The sequence below is a fragment of the Chrysemys picta genome, chromosome 7 (genome assembly GCF_011386835.1).
Source record: "Chrysemys picta bellii isolate R12L10 chromosome 7, ASM1138683v2, whole genome shotgun sequence".
Taxonomy (NCBI): domain Eukaryota; kingdom Metazoa; phylum Chordata; order Testudines; family Emydidae; genus Chrysemys; species Chrysemys picta.
Genome location: NC_088797.1, coordinates 16,545,659 through 16,572,560, shown reverse-complemented (window position 1 = coordinate 16,572,560; position 26,902 = coordinate 16,545,659). Strand labels below are relative to the sequence as shown.

The 26,902-nt window shown below is 39.5% G+C and overlaps 1 protein-coding gene across 4 annotated transcripts in view; it reads right to left on the bottom strand.

Moving 5' to 3' along the window:
- The window catches only part of GRM7 (glutamate metabotropic receptor 7), a 545,183-nt gene that overhangs the window by 161,248 nt on the left and 357,033 nt on the right, over positions 1 to 26,902 (bottom strand). For all 4 annotated transcript variants that reach the window (XM_005288512.5, XM_005288513.5, XM_005288511.5 and 1 more), the window contains exon 7: positions 23,572 to 23,711. In XM_005288512.5, the coding sequence (XP_005288569.2) occupies positions 23,572 to 23,711 (140 nt within the window). The remainder of the gene's footprint in view (positions 1 to 23,571; positions 23,712 to 26,902) is intronic.

The window sequence follows — 26,902 nt, the reverse complement described above, 5'->3', positions numbered from 1 at the left end:
ACTAGAGACATACCAAATGGCATGCATGTTATTTGGACAGCATTTATCTTGAAGTTCCCATCAATTCAAAGTACTTCGCCCTATTTATCTCACCAATTTCCAGATTGATTCAAGACCAGTATTTGCTAGTCAAATGATTTAGTCCTGGTTTTCCCTTTTAAAACAGATCAACATCAACATTGCAGTAATTTTGCTATCATGTCTAGCTTTACATGTCATCGGCTTGGGCCGGGAAAATAACATTAAAGAAAGTAATACAAAATTCAGAGTGAAATCCCAGCACCTGACTTTTCTAGGACATAATTGGATTGCTGTGGTGTTATTAAAAGTATTAAATTATCTTGCTCGAGTTATACTCATCAATCAATCAATCCCTAAGACAACTATAGTTGGTACACAGAAAATTAGGTTTGGCTGATTGGATTTTAATTATACTTCATTTGGGGATAGTCTCCCATCAACACTGCTGTCATGTCCCGCTGATGCAGCACAGAAGGAGAGAAAAGAGAAAATAGCGTGGCTTGTGACAGACAGTTACTAAAAAGGAGGATGGATGAATACTAAAATCACATGAGTTACTTTTATGCTGAAGGCTATGTGAATTGCCAATTTAGTATTTGCTTTGAAAAGTAGACAGAAATGGGCTTACACATTACAGCAAGTAGCTGAGAACAGCATGTAAAACAATCCAAGAACATAACTGGATAATGCAGTACATTTTTGTAGACCACTATTTGCTAGTCAAATTATTGCATTGGGTCACAAAAATAGAGTAAAGAAGAATAAATAGCTTGGTCATCCTTTATCATCCATCTGGAGAAGATAATGGCATGATGATTGTAATATTGCCTGTTGAAATTCCACTAGAATGTTCTAGTAAATACATCCAAGAAGATTTAATCTTTTACATTAAATTCTCAAAGCTAAAGAATTATGGGCCTTACTGTGCTTTTGTATAATAAACTAGATCTTGTACATCACTTTCCATCCAGAGATCTCAAAGAACTGTTCACAGGAGGTCAATATCATTATCCCCATTTTACCAATGGGGAAAACGAAGTCCAGTGATTTGCCCAAGGTCACCCAACAAACTAATGGCAGAACAGGAACAGAACATCAATCTCCAGAGTGCCAGTCTAGTGCTTTATCCACTAGACCACACCCATAAGAGTAAATAGTTTTTGCTTCTAGACTGGTTTCCATCTGTATATTTCAAGACACTTTACAAAACCAGTAAATATTATTGTCCACATTTTATAAATAGAGGTGAAATGACTTGCCTAGAGAGTCAAGGCCAGGATGAGAACACAGGTCTTGGAATTCCATCCGCAATCCACTAGACCACAAATGCATTTTTCCAGTGCATACTACTGTACCAAAAGCTCTGTTATAAAGGGCCTAACTCTGCTTTCCTTACACAGACACCCCCACTGAACAAGTTACTAAATCCTGTTAAAAACAATTTCAATTTCTAGCCACTATTAAAGCTAGACTTTCAAGCAGTATCTTCGATAGAAGCAACTGTGGTCAAATATATGATTTCCATGTCATTAAAGGGTAACAGACTGTGTAATTAATAAGCAAACATAGGTGTGTCATGTGCATCATTTAATGAAATTCTTTCATATGAACTGGACATCTGCATCTCAGTGGAAGGAGAGGGCAGGAAAACAACTTTCCTTCAAATTTTAAGCATAGGTTAAAGACGCTTTACAGCTATTTATCTGGGCTGTTATTGCCTATCATGTCAATATGTAACTAGAGACTCATTAAAATGCACATTATATAGCTGATATAATAGCTTTGCCTCAAACCACTAAGATTTACTATGCAAATCAGCATTTAGGGATTTCTTTAAAATGATTATTTTTGACCCACTAGCTGCATGGACTCCTTTGGGGAACACTATGTTGCACTTAATACATGGAGACTTTGTGGATCGTTCAACTGATGCTTATATATGCTGGCCTTATCTTCTAAATACTCTTTCCAGGATGTTTTCGTCTTGTAAGAAAACAAGATAATACTTTGCAAGCATCATAAATTCTCTTCTAATTCCCTACCCCCAAAAAATGTCCATGGCGCTTGCATCTGTTAGTTTACAAAATTTCACTTTACAAAACACACAGTTCGTTTTTTTAGGAGTGCAAAAAATAGTAAGATGCTAGTAACTACTATGTTAATACTCTCACCTTAAAAACAGTCAACACCTATTTAGCTTGCAGAATTGGTAAATAAAATTAAAGACAAATGGGCAAATCTTCAGCTGTTGTAGATTATCACAACCCTGTTGACTTAAATGGAGATAGGACAATTTACAGCAGCCAAGGATCTGCCCCAAAGCATAGCCTCTCCAAACAGAGGTCTGCAGAGCCAACTGTGAGCCCAGATTTTGTAATTTTTTTTTTCACATTAACTATAACGATGGAGTTTAAGGATGGGATTTATAAAAGCTCACAGTGTTGGCCTAACTCTACACCCATTGAAATCAATAGTAAAACTGCAATGGAACAGAATTAAGACTACTTCTGAGCACTTTTAAAAATGCCATCCTAAAACAGAATGACAAACTTTTTGTTTTAAGCTGCTGAAGATGCAGCTGTATTATAGATCTTTCTCTTCTCTTTCCTCAGTGACTCAAATGTACAACTTCAACCCAAAACTACATTCATGGCAAACATCTGGTGGAACTCTGTTCATCTATTTGGTTGCAGTGTACTTTCCTGTGATGTCACAAATGCATTTCATACATTTTACAGAACTGCCATACATGCTATTCATGTTCTATAGATTCACACTACAAAAATTAATGGAAAGTATATATCTAAATTCCCTAGGACTGCTTTGAAACTCTCACCCAGCATATTTTGTATTTTAGGGCATTTCCTTTGTAAAAGCATAATAAAAGATAAACTTTACATTTTATATTGTAATGCTACTGTATCAGTTCATGCCTCTCTAGCACCTTCCATTAGAAGATCTCACAATGCTATACAAATAGCAGTGCATTATTCCTTACAACACACTTTAGAGCAGGTGCTCTTATACCCATTCTATAGATGGGTAGAAGAATGATTCCTGACTCCTTGTTAGATTGTAAATAAGCTGAGTGGTCCACTGGGAAATGAACTATATCCCACAGGGGAAATAAAATATCTGTATATTGTAGAAAACTGTTTTCTGATTTCATTGCCAGTAAATAACTCTGGAACATAAATAACTCTGCACTATTGGCTGCTTGTTTCCATTCAGTGTGATTAAGAGACACCCCACTTTCTCTCTATCATCTTATGCCTCCAGCCATGGTCAGACCTCTTGAAACTGAATGTAGCCATTTACGACTCACAGAGACAAAGATATTAAGCAAATACATTCTATCTCACTGCAGACATGACAGCAGGAAAGAGAATATACATAAAGAGCTGGCTCCATATTTTCCGTAAACATGTCAAATATCTGCTTTTTTAATGATGCCCAATTCATTTACAAATGTAGGCATCTTAATTTATACATCCAGAGCCCGCTCCTACCAGGGATCTGGAAGATCAATCCATGAGTATTCCCTAGAGCAGCCTACTGGTGGCACCACATCCTGTGAGTAGGTGTAGGCCTGCTGTATTACTGATTATTAGTTGTATTAGAGTAGCACTAACAGTCCTCAAGCAAATCAGGGCCCCATCGTATGGAGTACTGTACAAACACAGAGTAAGGGACAGTCTTTACTCTGAAGAGATTAAAATTTAAAGCAGTGTCTATGCCACATGCTGCAATTGCTTGCCCAGGATTTGATCAGCCTCTGCTGAGCTTAGGCGCACATCCTGCCTGCATCCAAATAGGCAATAAGAGGAACTGCATCCAGGCCCAAACGGCTGGAATTCCAAAGTGTTGTGTCACATCCCATGGGCAGTTACTTCACTCCTTGAATGACTGCCCTCTCTGTTCTATCCCATGGACTCAGGTCACATGTGATTCATTCCACCGAGACCTCCCTGTGGAGGGGACACAAAGCTTGGGGGGGGGGGGAGAGAACCTCAGTCTGCAAAGGCTTCAGGCTCTTTCTCCTTCTCTCCCCCCATGACCGCATGCTCCAACTGTGCAATCCCAGGTTTTGCTTACCACCGGGAGCTGGGGCCCTCACAGCCTTTTCCCCCACTGGACACTAGTTGCAATGAGTCATTAATCTTAACCACATTATATGACCTCCAAATTATATCATTTCTAACCCAACTGTGCCAGGAGGCTGCAAGGAAGGTATAAAGGTGCAGGACTCACCGTTGCAGCACCTCCTGCTGGCCATATTGGGAATTAGCTCGTTTCCAGCCTTGGAGCACACTCTGCAGGCTGGTGTCCCGCTACCGCTTGGCCCCCGTGTCCCTCCCAGACCCGGTGCCCTGTTGTCTGGAGTGCTGCCCGCTGGCAGTAACCCCTCACAGCTCTGGGTCTCCCCTCCCATGGGAACCCCCACCCACTATCCCCACTTCGCCTCAGTGTTAGGCTACTGCCCAGTCTCTATCTAGCCCCCGTTCTCTGGGGCAGACTGCAGTATCAGCCACTCATCACAGGCAAAGGGGTTTTGGACCTGCTGCCTCTGCCTACCTATGGGCTGCCCCCTGCAACCCAGTACCTAATAGACCTTACCAGGCCTGCCACCTGAGGCTTTCCTAGGCCGGAACTCCCCGGCTCCCTTGGCCTTTCCCCAGCCCTGCTCCATTCTAGGTGCTTAGTTAAGTTCCCTGCACCCAGGCCCTTCTCCCTTTGAACGCAGAGAGAGACTGCTGAGCTCCTGGCTCCCAGCTTCTTATACAGGCCAGCTGTGGCCTGATTGGGGTGTTGCCCAGCTGCGGCCACTGCCCCAATCAGCCCAGCTTTTGGGGCTGCAGCCCTCTCCCTCGCTGTTTTAAGCCCTTCAGGGCAGGAGTGGGTGTCCACCCTGCTACAGAAGGCAAAAAACTCACTGGGTCACATGCCAGTTTGGGGAAATTCCTTCCTGATCCCTAATATTAGGGAATCAGTCATACCCACAGCATCATAAGCAACACGGCTCTTAATCTGCAACAAATGGGAAGAAGGGTAGGGCACCTAACTACAGAGTAGAGAGGCTTTTGAGGAGTCCAGGTTTAGTTTAAATAAGCAAGGTGTGTGGGAGAGAGGCACCTGACAGCCAATCCGGTGGCCCTATTCCCATTGCCGAGCCAATAGCTGAGCAGAGAACTGGGGAGTGGAAGTGGGCAACCCCACTTCCTGCCACTCATGCATTTTGGGCTTCTTGTGTTTCTTGCTGTTCAGACAAAGTCCTACACTAAACCAGTGAGAGGATAATTTATTATATATTATAATTACAAATACCCATGTAAATGATGTTTCCGATTAGAAAGATTGCATTTGTAGGTATATGGGCCCTACCTGATTCTCTGAAATGGGGCCACCTATGCATGGTTAAGCCAGAGTGGCAAAACTCCTGCCTCAGAGGAGTGCAGATGGAAAAGGAATGAAATATAAAGTGAATCATTTGCTATGATGTAAATATAAATCACTAGATTTCAATTCCTGTGAGCCACAGAACTGGAGCTAGCCCTTGGTTTTTTTTTGTCATCGACGGCAGAAACCTTTTTAAATACCCCTAACAGAAAAGTCACAAGCAAGCAAAGTTGGCACCCAAGGTAGCACCCCCTGATTGGTTATCTGTAACGACTGCCCGGCTCAGAAATTCAGATGCCTGGGGATAAGGGAATACATATGAGAGAGAGAGAGAGAGAGAGAGAGAGTGTGTGTGTGTGTGTATGTGTGTGTGTGAGAGAGAGAGAGAGAGAGTGTGTGTGTGTATGTGTATGTGTATGTGTATGTGAGAGAGAGATGTTGCATCCACTGGCTGGACCACAAGGAGGTTAATGGATACAATAGTAGTGCCAAACAACAGAGAATGTTAGCTCAAATGGTAGAAACCTAAACTTTTGGAGCTGAAGCAACAGAGTTTTAGTTCCAGCTCTCTGTGTGTGAGCGCGTGGGTGAGAAAGATTTATCTAGTAATTGCCTCAACTGAATGCATCACATAGATTTGTTACGGGGAGGATGGTAGCAAAGGCATCCAGCACATGCAGTGGGTCTAATTGTTTTTATACCTCCAAGCAGACCTCTGGAACGGTTTCAAGAAGCCTGAAAAGACAGATTAATGATCCCTTTTAACTTTAAAAAACATTTAGACTCACTGCAAGAAGCATACCCCACCTTCTAATAAAGGGTGCCCAGTAGATGCACAGGGGGCTCCTGGCTCCAATTCTGCTGTGGCAGACTGCAGATGTTAGTCACAAGAAAAAACGTAGAAAAGAGAAAGGAAGCGATTTTTCAGCTCTCTCAGCTGTATGGGGGAGTTTAATTTTCCAGCATCTGGTAATATTTCTTTTTACTGATTCTAGGAAGAAAACAACCCACAAAATTTAGGAGCTACATTAGATAAAACAGAGAAATATTTTGTGTGGCAAACTTTTAGATGCATACGCCTTGCTTGCTACCAGCTAGATATAGGGCTGGTGAATGGTACAGAATATATCACACACAGAGGGTTCACAAATCTTCCCTTACCGGCACAGCCTCTCACCACAACTCCAAAACCCTTCCATGGTGAGATGTGTGCTTGCACATATCTTACATTTGGCCCAGGTAGGCAGCAGGCACAAGACTTGCTACAGTGTATAAGATTTTTCTTCGGTATGGAATTAAGCCCCATAACTTCTCAGATGTACTGGAGTGGGGCCCACCACATCAATGTCAGCAATGGATTCTCCATTGCTTTACAAAGCATAAGTAAAAACCCCAATCTGTTCTTCTCTTTTGACCTCCTCTCCACAAAATGGCTCTCCTAAAACCCAGAAGAGAGACACAATGAACAAAAGCGTCCAAAATCTCCTTTTGAAAGTTAAAACCACACCACTCTTCTCCAGCACATGCAGCTGACATCCCCAGAGAAGGAAGTCTCCTGTTTGTTACAGGACAGGTATTTATAAGCTTCCTAATATATATCATGGGTTGTTGTTGAGTAAGTAGCTTAATAACCCAGTCTGCTAATGGCAGATAGATGTATAGGCGAGGAGAAAAACAGCTGCATTTCTCATACGTATTTCCATTTCCAGGTAATAATAAATTCTCCCTCCCCCCATCCCTTATTTTAAACAAGTAGCCTAATCTGCGAATTATCTGCTAAAATTCCAGCAGGTATTTCCCACCAGAATACATTTCCTAACAAAATAATACATTAGACTTGTTAAGAGGAACCCAAGAAGTGGTGTGTAGGTGGAAAAATATTAACTGTTTTAAAAATATGGGTTGTTGTTTGACCTCCTATTATTTACATTACTTTTACTCATTCTGCCTGCTTACAGGTTGATGGATATTTAAAAGAATAATATAGGAGATGAGGCAAAGTTCTGAAGTCACATAAGTATTGTGCTATACTATATATTATAGATATATATGCTTTTGTTGCATTTTAGCTGGGGTGCGAGCTCTTGAAACTTATTTTTTTAATATCACTGAAACATATGAAAATATTTCTGATATTCTCCTAGCCTGATTTCCCTTAACATTTATATTCATACAGAATTTTTTTTCTTGTGACATTTTTAGAGCTGCAGGAAAATTATACCGATGCTCAGAGTTGCCAAAAGCTGATATACTTCAATTCACCCTGTTATGCCTAAGGTAGTGCAGCTTATATGATATACATTACCACCCAGGTAAAATAGGTTAATAACAGTGAAGAATGAGATTTCTTATCCTTAATTCTGAACTTCTTCTTGAGTCAGTTTTCAGTGTGATGTGCAAGATTTAACCAATGCACTCCCATCCCTCTACAGCTAAGCCTCTAGCCAGCAAACTAAACATACCCTGTAGTCTTTCATTTAAAAAAATGCTGTTTTTCAAGGTTTGCAGGTAGCAGAGAACAACTATAAATACCTAGGGAAAGGAAGGGAAAAAATATCTTTTGGTCTCACTTAAGAATGTACATCAGTAGGTGCTGGATCAGGCCTGCATGAATTATTTTGCAAATGGATATAAAGAAAAGAAGTATCAAAATTTCAAATTATCCAGCAGTCACTTTACATGCTCACAGTCAATTTATTACAAAATAATATTCTTGTAAACCCCTTTTCTACTGTGGTTATGCTCTTTCACAAGTGTGACTGTGCATGAAGATTTCTTGGGCCTCCCAAGGCCTATGCATAAGCCACATTTGAATGTATTGTTGTAATACACACAATGAATACATACGCTCTCTCTCTCTCTATATATATATATATATACACACACACATATATAGTGTATGTGTGTTCATGCGCAGGAAAGATATATGTATTATTATTATGATTGCTGTTTTTTCAATGTACAGAGAGCCCCCTCTTAGAAACATTAACTTTTTGACCACTTTAATGCAGGGTCATTATGTGATAGTGTATTTGATATTCCTTGCACAAGAAGCAGAAACCCTAGAGCTTGTGAGGCAGATCCACAACTAGTGTTACATTTTATAGCTCCACTGAAATCAATGGGGCTATAACAGTTCACACCAGCTGAGGATCTCCTACTATGAGCGAGTGTATTCACACAAGTGCCAAAAATCTTAAAGCCAATAGTGTATAAGATGGAATGTCAGTATTAGCTTTATAAAGTGTAATGCAAGGATTACGGTCTTCAGTTTGTCAGCTTTATAATTCTCAAACAGAATAGGCTCCTAACTATTCATCCAATGGCATCACTACAAAAGCATAACTCTTGTAAGTCATCGGTTAGCACCAAAAGAGGTTCACTTTAAGGTATATTTACATTATAGATATCATGAGCAACATACTGAGAAGCAAATATTAAAAACCCATATTCCAAGAATCATATGGAATCATTAACGCTGCAAGACTTATAGACTCCAAATGCATTCTGAGAATAGCAGTGTAAAAACTCCAGAAGGCCTCCAGTATTTCAGACAGGAAAGGAAAACATACTTCAGACTCCACTGAAGTGCCCTTTTTAATTGCTAACTCAGTGCTCCATCTGCTAATGCCAGCTACTGGTAGTGAAAGTCTGTTTCACTTCTATTGCATTTGGCATTAACACTGAATGCAAGTAAAGTTGAGCAGACTTACAGAACTAGTCACTGGAACAAACAAAGCAGCAACAATAAAAAGACAGAAGTTATGGGCCAAGACAGGAGAAGATGTAAAGACACGTCAGTTAAAACTGGTGGAGTCCTATAACACAAAGCTCGGGGAAAAAAAAAGAAAAACAACAACTCACAACACCCTTGGTAACAGCAAAAAGAACAGGAGTACTTGTGGCACCTTAGAGACTAACAAATTTATCTGAGCATAAGCTTTCGTGGGCTACAGCCCACTTCATCGGATGGATAGAATGGAACATATAGTAAGAAATATATATACATACAGCCTATTTCGGATCTATCCATCTCCCATTAGGGTCCATGAAAACACACCCTAGACGTCAAGGGAAGTTTGACTGGGTATTTTAATAAACTTCTGTAATTTTACTTCTTGTCAGGGATTTAATATGACAATATGTTTAATGCATTTAGAATAAAAGACTACCAAGATATTTTCTATACAATCCCGCACAAATCTCCTATTTCAATGCGTTGGCTCTGCCCAGATGACCCTGAGAAACATGGCAGGAAAAGTAGCAGCCTCAACAGTACACCTTGGATTGATATGCTCTGTCTTTATATGATGTTCTGTGGAACACTGATTTATTATGGCTGCATTAACGATACGTTTAAAACACACTCATTTTAGAAAAGTCTTAATTTTTAAATGAGAATTTCCTACTGGCTTGGCCGAGCCTTTGCACAAAAAGCTACTGTTATATTTTTAGCAGAAGTCCTTTCAGTTTTATATTTTGTAGCCTCAGTGCCTCGCTCTCTGTTGGAGTTTCACTATATCGAAAAAGTAGTCCTTCAAAACACATATAGATATAAAAAACAGCAGTAATGACTGTGTTACTATTTGTTCAACACACAGAGAATGTTTAAATACACCAATCGCTTCTATATTCATCATCTGACATTTTTAAGTTGTTTTGTTTTTGTTTTATAGTTTGAAAGACTCCTTGTCATGGATGGTACGCAAAGCTCCATCTCTTACAATGGAAAGAAACAGGAGACAGGGTGTGACCGAATGGCAAAGAATTCTGTGAGTGGTTGACTACGCTGGGGTTAATTCTACCAGATGGTCACTATCAGCCAAGCATGGTACAGAGACCACTCCAGTAACACTGGTAATCAATCTCCTGACAATGGATGAAACTAACTATACCAGAAGGAACATGAGGGGCCTAATTCTCCACTTCCTTATATTTTGCATAGCCCTTTACCCCTGTACAAAAAGAGTGCAAATCCCTGCCATTCAAATTTGGTAGTGTTTTATACTCTACCCAGTTGCAAATAATTACTCATGGTTCAAAGCAGGGGAGAATCGGAAAAGCAGGGGAGAATCAGACCTCATGTGGCCCTCTGATATTGTTAAACCCACCCACTCCCTACAATACTGCTGACTGGGATGTGTTACTGGCTCACCTATGAATTCTGGCAGGAGTAGATTTGACTAATCTTCAGTGGCTTTGCCCTTCTCTTTGAAATCTCAGAGTAATTTTGGACAAAGGCTCTCTCATGTGCATCTTAATTTGGTTCCTTCTCTTCTTCAACATGCATCGGAGGCCCTTGTAGTAGATAGTGAGGAGACAACAGCTACTCTCCAAGCGTCTGTTTCTGTCATTCAACCCAGTCAGTCCTTTCAAATATCCTACCCAGTGTTTAGATGAAGCACTGAAGAGGTCTAGATGTTGGAAGGTTTGAGGAAGCAAGCAGGAGATACGGTAAGGATGAGCTCTTTCCTTTTAATTTGAAAACACCCAACATTTGTTGTGGGACTTTACAATTCTGCAGGCACCAATGGATCCACGGGTGCTATGGAATTATCCTATAGGAACAGTGGCAAAGAAGGCTTCTTTTATTCCCCATCTTGATTTGGCCCAGAAGCTATGTCTACACTACAGCTTATATAAGCATCACTTATGTCGCTCAGAGATGTGAATAAATCACCCCCTTGGGCGACATAAGTTACACCGACATAAGTGCCAGTGTGGACAACATTATGTTGGCAAGAGAGCTTCTCCCGCTGACATAGCTACTGCCGCTTGCAGGGGCCTGAGTAGTTAAGCTGATGTGAGAGCTCTCTCCTGTCGGCTTAGAGCGGCTACATTAGAGAGCTTGCAGCTGTGCCGCTGTGAACTCTCTAGTGCAGCTGTGCCCAGAGATTGTGACAATTTCTTACAGCTGTGAACCTGACCACCATTATCCTTGACTCCTGCACCTCAAGCTTAGACTATTGCAATGTTCTCCACAAGGGAGCTGCAGCTTAAATCATCCCTCAAACTGGAGCTGGTGCAGAATCTGGGTTTCTGTTTATTAATGGCTGTATCTGGCCATAAATTTAGAATCTGTATGGCTGCTTACTAGTTTCTAGGCAGTGTTGTAAGTGCTGCTTTTGATCGACAAAGCCTTAAAATGGCTTGGAACATGCCTTTCTGAAAGACATACCATCTCTCCAGGCCACTTTGCCACAGATGCCATCAACACAGACACTTCTGCTGGAGCCCCCTTAATATAAAAGAGTGAGGGCTGCTGAAAAAAGAATTTCCCATCAGTAGTCTTCAACCTTGGGAATTTACGCCCTGAGGCTAGATTTGAAATAGCCCAAATCAGCTGACCTTCAGATTCATCTCTTTACTGAGGCTTTTGGGGAAGGCAGGGACACAAGAAGGGTTGGTTTTGGTGGGCAAGGCAAGTTACTGCAATGGTTTGGTTTAATCTCTGAATGGTTATTTTCCTACTCTCTGGTTTTGCGGTGAGGGGGAGGAGCAGCTATCTATTTTTATATTGTCCTGTTATGTCAAACATTTCTTTTATATCCATTTAACTATGTCAAAGGCTTGTCCAGGGCTGTCACTTAAAAAATAAAATGGTTCTACAAATAACGAAGTACCAACTAAATAAATAAGATACCCTAATAAGATTTCTCCTGCTTCTCATCTAAGATGTTGCTGCAGCACATCCTTTTGTTCTACAGTACTTTATCTGTAGTATGATTTTTATACTGTCTATTAATGTGACAGAGAGAAAAGCTACAATTTTGTATTGTGTGTGTATGTTATCAGAGTCCATATCTCATGGATCCCAAGGGTTTATTTTTTTGGTTTAAATTTGGCATTATATGCAAAGTGTTTGCACGTGGGTGTCCAAGGAAATGCTGAGGAGGCTTCAAGCATTTTCTGGATTACGATGCACACTGGGTGAAATTTTGAAAGCAGACTCGAGGAAGTAGGAAACTAAACCCTCATAGCTTCTTTGAATATCCCAGCCATAAATTTGATTATAATGCACACATTATTGTTTTGCAATGCTTTGCTCAATTCTTCTCTGTGGAATATAGCAATATAGCACATGGCCACTTGCATGGATAATATTGTATTTTCAGGTTTTATATTTATTGGGGTAGGAGCAGACATACCAAACCTGTGGAAAAAAGCCAGAAATTGGGCTTGTTTTTGGCTTGTGAGTTTTTTGTTGGCTAGTTTTTGGCTTGTTGCTTCTTACTTTTGATTAGCTCCTGGCAAGCAGGGGCAAGGGGGGGAAGAGAATCAGGGGTGCACAGCAGGTCCACCACAGTCACGTAGAGTGTTGGCGTCCTTAGGGATTGGCTTATTTTGGCCTTGTTTTGAAATGGGATTAGCTTGATTTTTGGTTTATTGTGAAAGTCAGGGTGCTTATTTACCACGTGAAAGTTGGGAAATGTGGGTAGGAGCTTAGCTATTGACCTTCTTTTCGTTTACTATGGTGGTATGTAAGCCAAATTAGGCAAAATGTCTATTGTGTTACACCCAACATCAGTTTTATTCCAGGAAAACTGAAATCCATAATCACAGCATGTGAGTGGGACTTATGTGATTTCTATCCTACCCACTAGTGTACATTTTAAACTATGATTGAAGACTAAGGAATAAGCATATGGACATTCAGCAGGCCAATGGTTTGAAAAATTCCCATCCAGTTGGCTCAGGGAGATCAAGACTGCAAGTTAAGACCAATTAAGGGTATTCATGGCGGTCATGGTTGATATGAACAATGAAGAATAACAGAATCTAATGAGAGAACAAAATATCAGATTAGATATATAGATAGATTAGATAGATAGAGCATTTGTGTGGCATCCAGGGCCATAATATCTTGGAAGCCAAAGTAATTTGTGTGATGGTGATAATGTATTTTAGTGGCACACTAAACACATTTTGTACAATTTCATTTTTTACCTGGAGGATATACAATTTGGCTGAAAGCACAATGGAGAAAGCAGAATTCTGAAAAAATACCAATAAATAAATGGTGGGGAAAAGACCCTACAAATAGGGAAGTTCAAATGAAAGAGTAACCCTGGACAATGCAAAGATGCAGGAGAGACTCAGACTTCAGTTATAGACAGTGTGAGAAAGAGAGAGAGAGAGAGAGTTGGTGAAACTCCATCATGCTGAACAGGAAAAGCAAGGACAATAGAGATGGAGCAGGATCACAGTGGGGCCAGGGAGCCAAACAGATGATCAGGAAGGGAAGAAGTGCTGGGGTCTTATCAAATTAGGCTTTCCCTCTGGGAGTAAAAAGTAGAAGGTTACTGAAAACTACTGTTATGTTTATGTTATGTTTACTTTGGTCATATAAAAGTTTAATGTTTTTCTTTTCCAAACCCAGAAGTTGGAGGCATAGTCAGTCAGTGGGATTCTGAAGACAACTCCAGAGCCTTCTAAACAGAGTTAAGAAAAGCAACCAGGATCACCCAATATTCACAGGCAAGTGTCCTGGAAGGAAGTTTAGAAGGATAAAGGGCTGTGCTAGAGACCCAGAACTAATCAGTTTTGAATGAGGTTTTTGCCAAGGAAGGGACAGGACATGATGAAGTACGTTAAATGAGAAATACAGATAATAAGAAAAAATTATTAAGACTTTGTATTTACGCACAGATATTCCATGGACTAATGATTCGTAAGAACAATGATCTGGCCCCAAAAGCTTATAAACCACACCAAATTACAGCTTCATATTTTCTTTTCTTAAAATACAACAAAAATGCAGAAAAAAATCCTCCACAATGCAAACTGGAAAAAAAAGTGCCAAGAGTGTAATGCAGACCTAATTATACAATTAACAAAAGCCGGAGAACTCAATTCAAACTGAATCACCAATCAACCTACATGACTGTTGGTTTTAACTGCTGTGGAATTTACACTACTGAGTACAAACACTAGTGAAAGGTGAGTCTGAAAAGGTTGAAGCAGCACCCAAACTCTGGAAGCTTATTAGAATTTGTTGGGTCAGAAAAGTCGGATTGGCAATTTCAAGAGAATAGACTTTTTTTTTCTTGAGGCTTACAAATTTTATGCTTCCAAATGACCAAGAAATAACACAAAACCAGCCTCTCTTTTGGTACACTAGCACTCCCACTTCTAGCCCTTCAAGAAAATATATACTCAATGACACCAATATTCTACTCTTATAGCTTCAAACACTGCAGTGTCTCTAAACAAAGATATCATTTTGGACCATTACTTTAGGGCTTTGTGTTTGTTTGGTATATATATGTACGTATAAGTACACAATGAACAAATAGTGGCGTCTTTCCTTGAGATGTTTCCAGGATTGGAGATGAGGACTATTTAAACAATAAAAGATATAGAACTCACTAGATAGATAGATAGATAGATTTAATGAAAGACATGAATTAATCAAAAGAGGAATTAAAATATTAGCCACTTCCATGAAGCAGGACTTTATACCTTCCCACAATTTTGTGTGTGTGCGCGCGCGCGCGCGCGCAACAGAAGATAGCGACCTAATCAGTAAAGTGTTTTTGCTGTACCATATATTGCTGCGAAATAATTCAGAAAGTATAGCTGAAGTGTATATGGCCATTTCTAATTCCATATTTTTTCCATCTATCCTAGAGCTAGATATCTCTGGACACAATTACATCTCCAAAGATGTCATTATCCCGGAATCCACATTTAAATAAATATGATGGAGTCTATGGACTTTATGAAGGATTTTAAACTGTAGTAATTTTTAATGAGAACCATAAGCTGTGTCAATGGAAGGCCTTCAATGCTATAATGATGCTAGAAAAAAGAAAAGATCCTAGTCAGGCCTAATACATAAAATCTTAATGTTAAACAACACTCAGACCTAATTTCCTGAATTGACTTAATACGAATTTTTAACACATGAATTATGCATACCATCATGAAAATCTTTCATCTTAGTTACAATCTTAAAACTGAAATCTTGTAAACAAATGTAGTACCTTTGTACCATCAGCTACTCATTACCACCTGTAACAAAAGTGGGAAATGGCACTACATGGCCCAATTTAAGTGACAGTAACTGAAATGAAGAAGGAAAATGATACCAATTTTTTTACCCATTTTGTTGAAATCTTGAAACTATGATTTTAAAGTCTGTTAGATGCTATAAAGTAATATCAGGATCTAAAACAGTCTCAATTGTGTGTGTGTGTCTTTGTGCAGAATATATGTGTGCGCGCAGGCACAGATAAGTGTGCACACACTTGTCTGTGCTTGTGCACACACACATCACACACATATTATAGGGTGGGCCTATCATTAACATTGTCTAGCTCTAACCTATTATAAGATACCATTTTTCTTTTCCTTATATCTTTTACAAATTATACTTGTTCGGGCTGAAATTTTCCATGCTGGTGTGTGTATTTTATTTTATTTTAAGTTTCAGCTAAAATGGCTCATCATTTCTGAGAACGAAGTTAAGGAAAATGATACAATTAAGAAATCTCTACAACCATTTAGTTGAGTGGCTCCTGTGCCTCCCTGCTTTGATGTACAGATATTTTAATCTGGCAGGTGGTCTCCCTCCAGATGTGTCTTTTCCTGTTCCCATGAAAATTCACCCCAAATTTGACTAAATTACATGATTTCAAAAAAGCTCAGTTTGCACATGCTCAGTGATGAGTTGTTAATGTATGGCCACTAAATTTGCTGGAGATTCTGGCTGCACTAAATATTCTCCATTCCAGAGACAGAAAGACAGAAAGATCAACTGAACTTGAATATATATATCTATAGGAAATTACCATCTGCTTGTGGAATGTCTCCAAGCATCAAAGTTAAATGAGTAAAATTATTTGCTCAGATCTAATTGTTATTCTGAATATTTCTTCAAAAGTGCCAGGTACATTCAGGCTCCTGCCAGAAGCTTAGACTTTTTATTGCTCTATTCATTTCCCTAATATTCATAACATTTTATTTCCAAATTCAGTAACAGAGATGTTTACAACACTTAAACAGATTAGTCGGAGCACAAAGAGATTCAAGAGGTGTTGAAGTACACAGGATTTGCATAAACTGCACAGATGAGTGCAAAGATTTTATAAATTTCTACTTGGGGGCAACAGAATCACGGTATGAAAGTTACATCATTCCCTTTGTCAATCATTCCCTTAGAAATGACATTTCTGGTTTTATTTAGCATCCGCACAGATGAGATTCAGTCTCTTCACTATCCTTTGCTTTCCACGTTTCTGTGCGGGTGAAAAAGGTTGACCATTAAGCCATAAGCTACGCTTGTGTGTGTTAAGACCAGTGAGACACTATAGTACATGCATATTGTTTAATGAAAACCTGATTTCTCTTCAACTTCCCATTCCTTTAAAATACTGCGCAAGCCCGTAGTGAAGATTCTACTAATAAACAAAGTGATTTAATTGGCCACAAGCAATGCAAACAGGGATTTATTGGGGTGCTACATCTATAGAACGTACATGTTTGTACAACTATATTGATAATTATAAGTACTATTAATCTTCCAAGCACTTTGGTAGGAAGATTGTAGTAATTCATCACTGATTGCTGGAGGAGATTCTGAAAAAGAAAGGAATTCTAAGCACCCGGCTAACTCCTGAATGTAAACTGATCTATTTAGTGGCAATCATATTTCAGGCTATGCCCATCTAAGAGTTACTAAACAATTTACAATTAAAGGGTATTTATCTAGACTAGAACAGATTTATTTATACTTTTTATTGCTGTACATAGTAGATTTGTGGCCCTTTACTATGGAAATTATCTTTCTGAAAACAAATTAATTGGAGGGAGATCATCCGTTTATTTGGAGAGTAACATTTAACCACTATTAGTACATTAGAAATGAAAGTTGTTTCAGTGTGGACAATTTAGGAACTCTACAAAGCAGCAATAATGGGCAGAATAGCATATTTTCTACCATCCATCTTTATCGAGCCAGCATATAGCATCTTCAGTCTTCCTGAGAATATGATGCAAAGTCTGATCAATACCCTCATGCCCAGTAGCACCATTATGAGCTATAATATTGACTGGAAGAGTACATTTGACAAGTTGGAGATGCTGAGGCAATTAAAACAAAATGTAGCAACCTGTAAAGATGCTACCAGGCTAGAAGTAAAGCATTAATTAGATAAACAGACTGAAAAATGTTAGCTGCTATAGGAATATATTATTCTTCAGTGACGTATGTGCAAGTTTTCTGTAACGGTTTTGCTCCTCACCAGTACAAGCATGAATTTGATTATAACAAAATGTCATGCATACTGTGACACTGCAAGTTATAGAAGGAATGTTATGTACTGCAATGAGATTAAAACCCCATTTTTTACTGGGTACTAAGCCACAAAATAAAACCACATGGATTTCTTTAGCAAAGCCTCATTCTGAACATCTGACCCAGACACCTCCTCCCTAGCTCAGGATCTACATGTTCAAAATGCTTAAAGAAAAGCCCAAGGAACTTAGTGTTCAAATGCAGCAGTCAAATCTCCTTTCAGACAGCTCTTTTCTGTTCAAATCAGGTTCTACCTGTTATCTAGTAACATACGTACAACTCGAGTAAGTCAGAATCCTAAGGTGCAGAAAACTATAAACAAGCTTCTCCGTTCAGTGACTCTACGAACTTCTAGCCAATAGGAAACAGGCACACACTTAGGCGTGAAATCCTGGCTCCACTGAAATCAATGGGAGTTTGCCATTGACTTCAAACGGAGCCAACATTTCACACCGGAACTCTAATTTAACCTATGTGCATATATCTCAGAAATCATTAACTCTCTAGACAGCACCAAATTCCCAGTGAAAAACTTCCAGTTTTTCCCAGAGTGATGAGTTTCTACCTCCGCCAAACACTTTAAAATATCTGGAAAGTTAACTGGTGGTCACAAAGGTCAGCTGTGTTTGACCAACAATGTTCAGTCAATCATAGAGTTGTAGGACTGGAAGGGACCTTGAGAGGTCATTTAGTTCAGTCCCCGGCACTCATGGCAGGACTAAGTATTAACTAGACCATCCCTGATAGGTGTTTGTCTAATCTGCTCTTAAAAATCTTCAATGACGGTGATTCCATAACCTCCATAGGAAATTATTCCAGTGCTTAACTACCCTGACAGGTAAGAAGTTTTTCCTAATGTCCAACTTAAACTGTCCTTGCTGCAATTTAAGCCCATTGCTTCTTGTCCTATCCTCAGAGGTTAATGAGAACAATTTTTCTTCCTTATTCTTGTAACAACATTTTATGTACTTGAAAACTTATGTCCCCCACTTAGTCTTCTCTTTTCCAGACAAAACAAACTCAATATTTTCAATCTTCCCTCATAAGTCATGTTTTCTAGACCTTTAATAATTTGTGTTGCTCTTCTTTGGAATTTCTTCAGTTTGTCCACATCTTTCCCAAGATGTGGCACTCAAAACTGGACATAATACTCCAGTTGAGGCCTAATCAGTGCGGAGTGGAGCAGTAGAATTACTTCTCATGTCTTGCTTAGAACATCTGCTTACACATCCAAAAATTATGTGGGTTGAGTGTGTGTGTGGTTTTTTTTTTTTTTTGCGAAACTGTGTTACATTGTTGACTCTCATTTATCTTGTGATTCACTATGACCCCCAGATTCCTTTCTTCAGTACTCTTTCCTAGGCAGTCATTTCCCATTTAGCATGTGTGAAACCGATTGTTCCTTCCTAAGCGAAGTACTTTGCATTTGGTCCTTATTGAATTTCATCCTATTTACTTCAGACCATTTCTCCAGTTTGTCCAGATCACTTTGAATTTTAATCCTATCCTCCAAAGCACTTGCAACACCTCCCAGCTTGGTATCATCCACAATTATCTGCACTTCTATCATGCTTTCTTCCTATGAAGCTCAACCTTCTTTACAAAGATCAATTAGCAAATATGCACAATGCCCCTCTCAAGTAGGTTAGTATTGTTCTTGTACCTATTTTATAAATACAGAAAACAAAGGCACCAACAAGTTAAATAACTTGCTTACATTGACACAAGAAGCTTGAGAAAGAGCTGGAAATAGAACACATATCGCTTGACAACTAGCTTTGTTCTTTATCCACAAAATCATCTCTCTATTTTCCAGTGGTATCAAAGCACAAGTACTAGATAGGACATTTATTGCAAGTAATAAACGTTATTTTGTTTAAATGCAAAATAATAATAATAAAAAAAACCCATTGCCCATGACACTTTTTTTCCCAGTTGACGTGATCTCTTTGGAGGGTTCCCAAAACATGCCATGCCATGACAAAACAACAGGCCCAACAACAGATAATTACACGATCAAAAGTTAAATAGAAAAGTACGATAGTGATCCTGAAGTTACAGTGCCTGAGGCTTAATGAATAACCCGATGATAACCTGCTTTTCCAGTGTTGATATGTCCTATGACATATCATATATCAAATATGATACATTTATGGTGTGAAAAATGTGTGAGCATTACTCTTACTGAAAAAGAAAAGTTAATTTGTAATAATATAATTAACATCTGGAAGACACTATTCCAAGAGTAGCTGTGGCTTTGCACACTTTCTTGCTATTCCCCATCCTCTCCTCTTTCCTTTCGGGACAGCAAATAGCCAATAGGAATAATTTCTCAATCCATGCAGCTTTCTATCAAGAAACATCCTTGAATTTAAATTTTATAAAAATCACAGCCACTGGTAACATACACCTGTGAATTGGATATACTGCACCATATGCATTGACAATCCAACTATTCTATTTTACTGTAGCTGAATGATGATTCATTTAATGCTAAATACATTCAAGGCATTTCTCTTCCTTGCAATGATGCCATTCTCTCGACATTATTTCATATTAGCCCAAGTGTCCCCTGAACATCAGCAAACTGAAATATAGACCTGCTTTCCTATGATAACATTACCATGTTTAACACTTTTATTGTCTAATGACATTAGCTTTAATCTGAGCAATTTGGCTTGTACTGTAGGTCAAGATATTGTATTTGAATGGGTATGGAGCTGGCCTGATTTCTGAGTCTAAAATCGAGGATTAGGCATTTCAAGCTGCAGAGAGGAGAGAAAGTATAAATATTGTATATCAAATATGTGCGAGGGAGGTCATGAGGGGGGTGGAAGTGATGTTAAAAATCTTCAAGAAACAGTGGGAGGCAGGATGTACTTGCAGGACCTCTTAGTGGGAGGAAGACTGATATTCTTGTAATCGGAACTCTGCTTGACTACAGGGTGTCTGCAACATCCAACATTTTTCAGTAGAATATTGGTCAAACCATTTAAAATTAGAATCAGCTCATTTTATCCTCACTATGAAATGCATCCAGAGTGTTCACTAAATTGTGATTTATGTCCCAGAAAGAGCCGTTTTAGGTGTTAGAAAACAATCACACCATAAGGAGATTTGGTGATTATACTACCCTCTCTCCCCCGTGGAATTCATAATTTATGTCCAGGGTTTGTTGCAGCAAAAATGTTACAAGGTATTTTCTCACTTGCTTTTTTGGTCAGATTCTGATGTCAGAGACAGTGATGTAAATCCAGGGTAGCTCAAGAGAAATCAGAGACGGTATTCCATATTTACCCTGACTGTAAGAGAGCTCAGAATCTGGCCCTGTGAATGCCCAGAACAAAAAGTATATGTCTTTAGCCCAGTGCTCCAATCCTAAAAAAAGAGGTGCTGCAATGTACTTCCATCCTAAATAAAGAAGTGCCGGAAAACACTTCCAGCAAATGATAGCACCAAAACGCCATTACAACCTCCCCCCACAAAAGTGCCAGAACAGCATTCCAGCACAACTTCAGCCCTGCTTTTGCAAACATTCCTGCCAGACGTGTGAAATCAAAGGTAATATAAAGATACATAGAAGCAACCAGGCCTGAGAAAAATGCCCAGACTGTCTCAGACACTTCATAAAACTGGCTCTGTAAGTAGATTATGACAAAAAGAAAAACATATACAGAGCACCCAGAGGCCTCCTGAATGTTATGCCTTAAGCCTTTTTCTGTTTATCTAACAGATAGCCCGTGCAGGTGTGCTTCAGAAAAATGAAAGCGCTCCACATTGTAAGGAGAAAAGATTTACTAACTGGCCATAAAAACATACCCTAGAGTTATCAATAGTATCAAGAATAAAACTACCCACTTTCAAAAAAAACCCAACCAAATATGAATGTGAAAGTAAATTGCATTTTGTCCTCTTCAATATAAACGGAATATAGTACATCAGCCTTGCAAAACTGCCATGAACATTTAATAGCAAAATCTATTTTCTCATCCTTTATCGGGGGAGGTGGTGAAAATGAGGGAGGAAAAAACCCCAAATATGTTATTTATCTATAGCAAAAAAAAAAAAAACAACAACCTTCGCTATCACATGGCCCCCATCATTGTAATGTCTGAGTGCCTCATGTACCATACAACAGCCATGTGAAGTAGAGAAGTACCATTTTCCAAATTTTACAGATGGGAAACTGGGGCACATAGAGACTCCAAGGCTTGCCAAGGTCACACAGGAAGTCTGTGGCAGAGTAGGTAATTGAATCTGGGTCTCCCGAGTTCAAGGCTAGCCACCTTTCACTGGACCATCCTTCTTACATTTTCCCCTTTTGCACATTGGTGGGAAGAAGTTTGCAAGACTGATATAAATAAAGAAACTGATACATCCAGGGAGTCATCCAGAGAAATAAATCTACAAGGCAAACTACAGGATTTGGCAGTTTCTCTTGGGACCTATTTAATGGCAGCCGGTAGTCTGGTCCCCTTGGCTAGAGAATTCCTAGCTACTTTTGAAGCTGCAAAAGTTACCTTGTTCTGGAAATGTTCCACAGAGGACTAGCAAACCAATGGCAATTCCTGGAGGTATTCAGCCTGTGGAACACACAGGCAGATAGAATGGAAGTTGCTGTAGTAACCTCACCCACTGATATAACACAATCTAGCAAAGCCCAGAGCAGGGGGGGAAAGTACTTTGTATGGAAACTCTGAACCCAATTGCTGTAGAACGACAAAAGCACCATTAATTTCTGATTTCAATTATATTAGGTCAGGATGAGTAGTTTATATTAAGTAGTATTTAGATAATAAAATATTGATATTTTGGCAGAAAATAATTTTAAATTGCAAGTTAATAAGACAGTATGCTTTAAATTAAACACAGCAGCTTGAATAATGCTGACAAACACGTCACATCCCTTAATGAGTATGAAATTTAAGAGGAAGCCCAATATTGTGCAAAGAGTGACCCTTGGTTCCCCACATTAATTACTGGTGTTACTTGGTTAAGACATGGACTACATTAATTAAAGTGAGGAGACAATGTACTAGATTAAGTTACATTTCCAAATTATAATATTTCCACCTGTCTAGGAGTGTAAATGCCATGGGATCTGAGCGCCTTACAATTAACACTGGATTTCACCCTCACAACTCCCCTCTGAGGTAGGCACATGCTAGTCCTATTCTACAGACCAAGGGGCAGGTATTCTTTTTGTTTGTGTGTTTTCGTGCTAGACTTTAGTTTGTAATGAAAAATGTATTAAAAAAGTAATGACTCAGACTCCACAGATGAACACAGTCTGCCTTTGCAGAAGGAAATAGTCATATTCATTCTTTCACATGGGCAACGTCAAGAATAACTGGGAGACATTTGATTGCCTTACCTTTCAGCTAGACTTCATTATGAAAGGACTGCAGCATGTAAGGGCTGCCTCACTGCTAAGTGCATAAAAAATAACCCCTGGGAAAGGAGAGACACTCAAAAAAAAAATACCCCCCCCCAAATCCATTTCTTTTGCACCAAGCTGGAGACACTTGGAGCAATTTGCAATTCTAAAGATGAAATCCCAGAGGTTTCAAGCAGCTATGCATTACAGAGAAAAAGCCACTGTCCCAGTTAGCGGCTAGAGAGCTCTGATGAGCAAAAAAACAAACAACAATAAAAAATGGCATGGTCATCAGAACTCAGTATAAATCAGTACCGATAGGGCACTAGGTGAGAACAAACTGCATATCGAACAAAGGAAGATATTGTACAAAAACATTAAGTACTGTCCCCTGCGCTAGTTCCTTCTTGGTGACAAAAGTCAACCTAATAACTATACGCTCATAAAAGTGAGCAAGTCAAGAGTAAATTGGACTCACGTTGAGCTGCAGGTCATCGGTCCACTGGCCAACCAGGTGGTAGCCTGGAGTGGTGGTGTTTGTTGTGTGATACTGAAAGATGTCATAGCGCCCCGGTGCATCACCGTTTTTATTAAACATCACTGGAGTGCCAGCACTGCCTGAGGAAGGAAGCAAAAACAGCCAAAGCTTTACAATGCTTGCTTTATTTATTTTGTCATGGCTAAAAGCTTTAGACTGGCATCACAGCTCAGGCAGAGGCCATCCATCATCACAGCAGTTTAAACGGACGCTTTAGGACATAGTGCCATAATCCTGTCCCTCTTTCTGTGATTAATTATCATGACTCATACCCACTAGGTGAAAAGTAAAAGTAAAGTAAAACGACATGAGCCTTGCTTCATATCATGAAATATCATACGGGCTTCCCTCCCTGCCTCTGCCCTGCTCCCCCCGAGGGAGTTCTTTAGTGAACATCAGTCCTGTAAATGGAGCCTCTAAATGATTTTTTTTCCCCCAGAAAATGTTCCATCTGCTTCTGAGAGATACTGCCATCAGAAGACAGCCCAGGTTTAGTGAATCTTGACTGGCATCCAGAAATAGCTTCCTCCTCCATAATTTGTTCTTATTCCAATAATCAGCATGCACTTGAGATGGAACAGAACAGAGGACATTATAGGAAAACTATTCCTAATCTCTCCCCGTAAACTGCTTTGTTTAGACCCTAGGACACAGATACCTGCCGAAAAGTAGCTTAGTCATGAACAATAGAGGGCCAGATTCTGGACTGATTCTTGTGAAACATCTAGGTAGAGTGATGTGAGAGAGGCAATGAAGTGGTAGCAGCAGAGTGAAGGATCTCAGAACCACCTTGCTTAGATGGGTCAGGGCCCGAGTGCAACACACTCAACAATGCTTCAAGCTGCTAAAGCAGCTGAGTGCATGCCCCTGGTGCTGCTTGCTTGGATGCATCATATGTGCAGAATATCCATGGGTCTGGCCACACACCCCAAGCCAGCTCATAGGAACAATCCTTTTGGGGCTGTGGACCAGAACTGGGTATTAGTGTAGCCTCCCACTGGACATAGGTGCTGGAACTAGGTGCTGCCACAACCCCTGGCTTGAAATGGCTTCCATCATATACAGGGTTACAGTTTGGTTCAATGGCTCTCAACACCCCCACTATACAGATTGTTCCAGCGTCCCTGACCCTGAGCTTTCTAATATGTGCCTATTCTGCCCTTTGCCTATCCAGGAGCTTTGTAGGAGGTGGTGGTCCCCAGCACCTAATCCTCTTAGTGCATCCAAACAAGACAGGTTAGAATAAAGGGGCATACCTTATATGACAGACAGGCATTGAATTCTGATAGCTAATTATTACATTAGAGATGCTATTGCGAAAAGAATCCCAACCAGAAAATTTGCAGCTCAGTTAACGCTATAAGGCTGTATGGCTACTTCTTAAATGAGAGTTCAAAGAAATTTAGTATTTTCAGATAGATCTAAGTGAAAACTTCCAGGACCACATGAGATGTATTAAAATAGGTTTCTGTGACGTAAAGCAATGGCCAAGACAGAAGATCATTAGTATATCTATATTCAAAACTTTCTCCTACCACATTGCTTGGGGGGCGGTATGAAAAATCTCTTCAGTTGTAGCACTGAACTTTACGTTTATGGTTTTCCTCATGATTTCTATTCTTCACTGAATTTCAGTGAGTGAAAGAAGGTTTGAAGAAGTGAATTAGCATAATTTCCAAATTCTAACCCTAGTAAATTATTTCTTGTCTATACTGCAGCCTCTCTGAGATCAGACACTGATTAAGTTCAAAGACTGGTACAGAAAATCTTCCACAGAAATCTCCTGTCTCTGACTCCTTATGGGTACTAAGCAGATATGTAACTGATGTTACGGGTTCATGAAGCCGGAATACGTTTATGGTGGGAAAACATTTTTAGGTGCATAAGGGCGATAATTCATAAATTCCTTCTCAAAGTCGGCAAAAACAGTAAATGGGATTTAGCTAATCATGACTTTTTAAAGTGTTTATATGATTAGCCAAGATACATGTTGTTGCAACTGACATAAAATAATATAATCAAGAGCATAAGAGCCCAATCTGCCCCACCCCCATAATGCACCATCAATATTTGTGGGTATATCCTTACGTCCCAAATGAATGACACTGACACAAAAAATGGGTGCTCATACACACTAGGAGTCAGATCTTCACCAGATGTAAATTTTCACCACCTGAGGATCTATTCCATAAATTGGGCAGTAATGCAGATAGGGTATTAACTCATATACATACATCTGCATGCATAAAACTGTAGGTTTTTTTCTCCTTCTAAACAGATGCAGAATAAACTTGGTGTGTATCAACAGAGTCTAGGTTAAAAGTTGCCCTATGAATGTACAGAGCTTTGTTATTTCATATCTGCAGATTACCATGATATCTACTTTTTAAGTGGAATCCATAAACGATAAAGGCCAAATGACAGCTGCTGCAGGGAGACTGTTGGGGAGAAAGAGGGCAGGGAGTCTCTTTTCACTCCTGGGCTATTAAACATAAGTGGATAGTTTGGCTGCTTGCACTTGCTAGTGGTGATGGTGGACCATTAATGTTGCTGACAGTGTTCAATGCCCTGCAGGGGTATGGCCCTGGGCAACAGTCAGGGCCTGGCAAGCTTTCCTAGTGACAGGTATATTGTCACCAGAATGCACTATAAGAGAGACATGCCTGTGTATGTAGAAATAGTTAACTGGGTAAAGTGCCAGTAGCTAGTGCTCAAGAATATGCAGCACTATTGGTGGGTTTTGTAGGATCAATACAACTTCTTGTTGTGCACTGAAAATGGCTTCCTTCATGCAGCTTTTTAATGCAGTTCTTAAATATCACAGCTGCTCCACAGGAGTAGTTACTGCTGCTGGTTAGCCTGCTCCCTGATTCATGAAAGCACCGCTGTTCAAGAAATCTCTAGAGTATGTGATTATCATTAAGCATGTGCTCAAGTGCTTTTCTTAATGATGCTGGATGCCTACTCCTGGCCTTTAAATGCATAATTCTTCCAGACATCATCTATGCAGCTCGCCCACCCTACGCAGTGTGGTTCTATCTCTTGAATCATGTGTTATATTCTAAGTTAAGTACAGCAAAATAATTTTAAATGTAATTCTATATTAATATGTATTCACCATTAGTATGTATTTATAGTAATAATTAGCAGCATAAATGATATTTGCTACTTTATCAGGTTTGTCCTCTTTCATGAGTTTAAATTTACTTCATCTGGAAATCTACCCACACACCAAAAGGAAGTGAAAAGTGGGGGAAGCTATTCAGAGTAA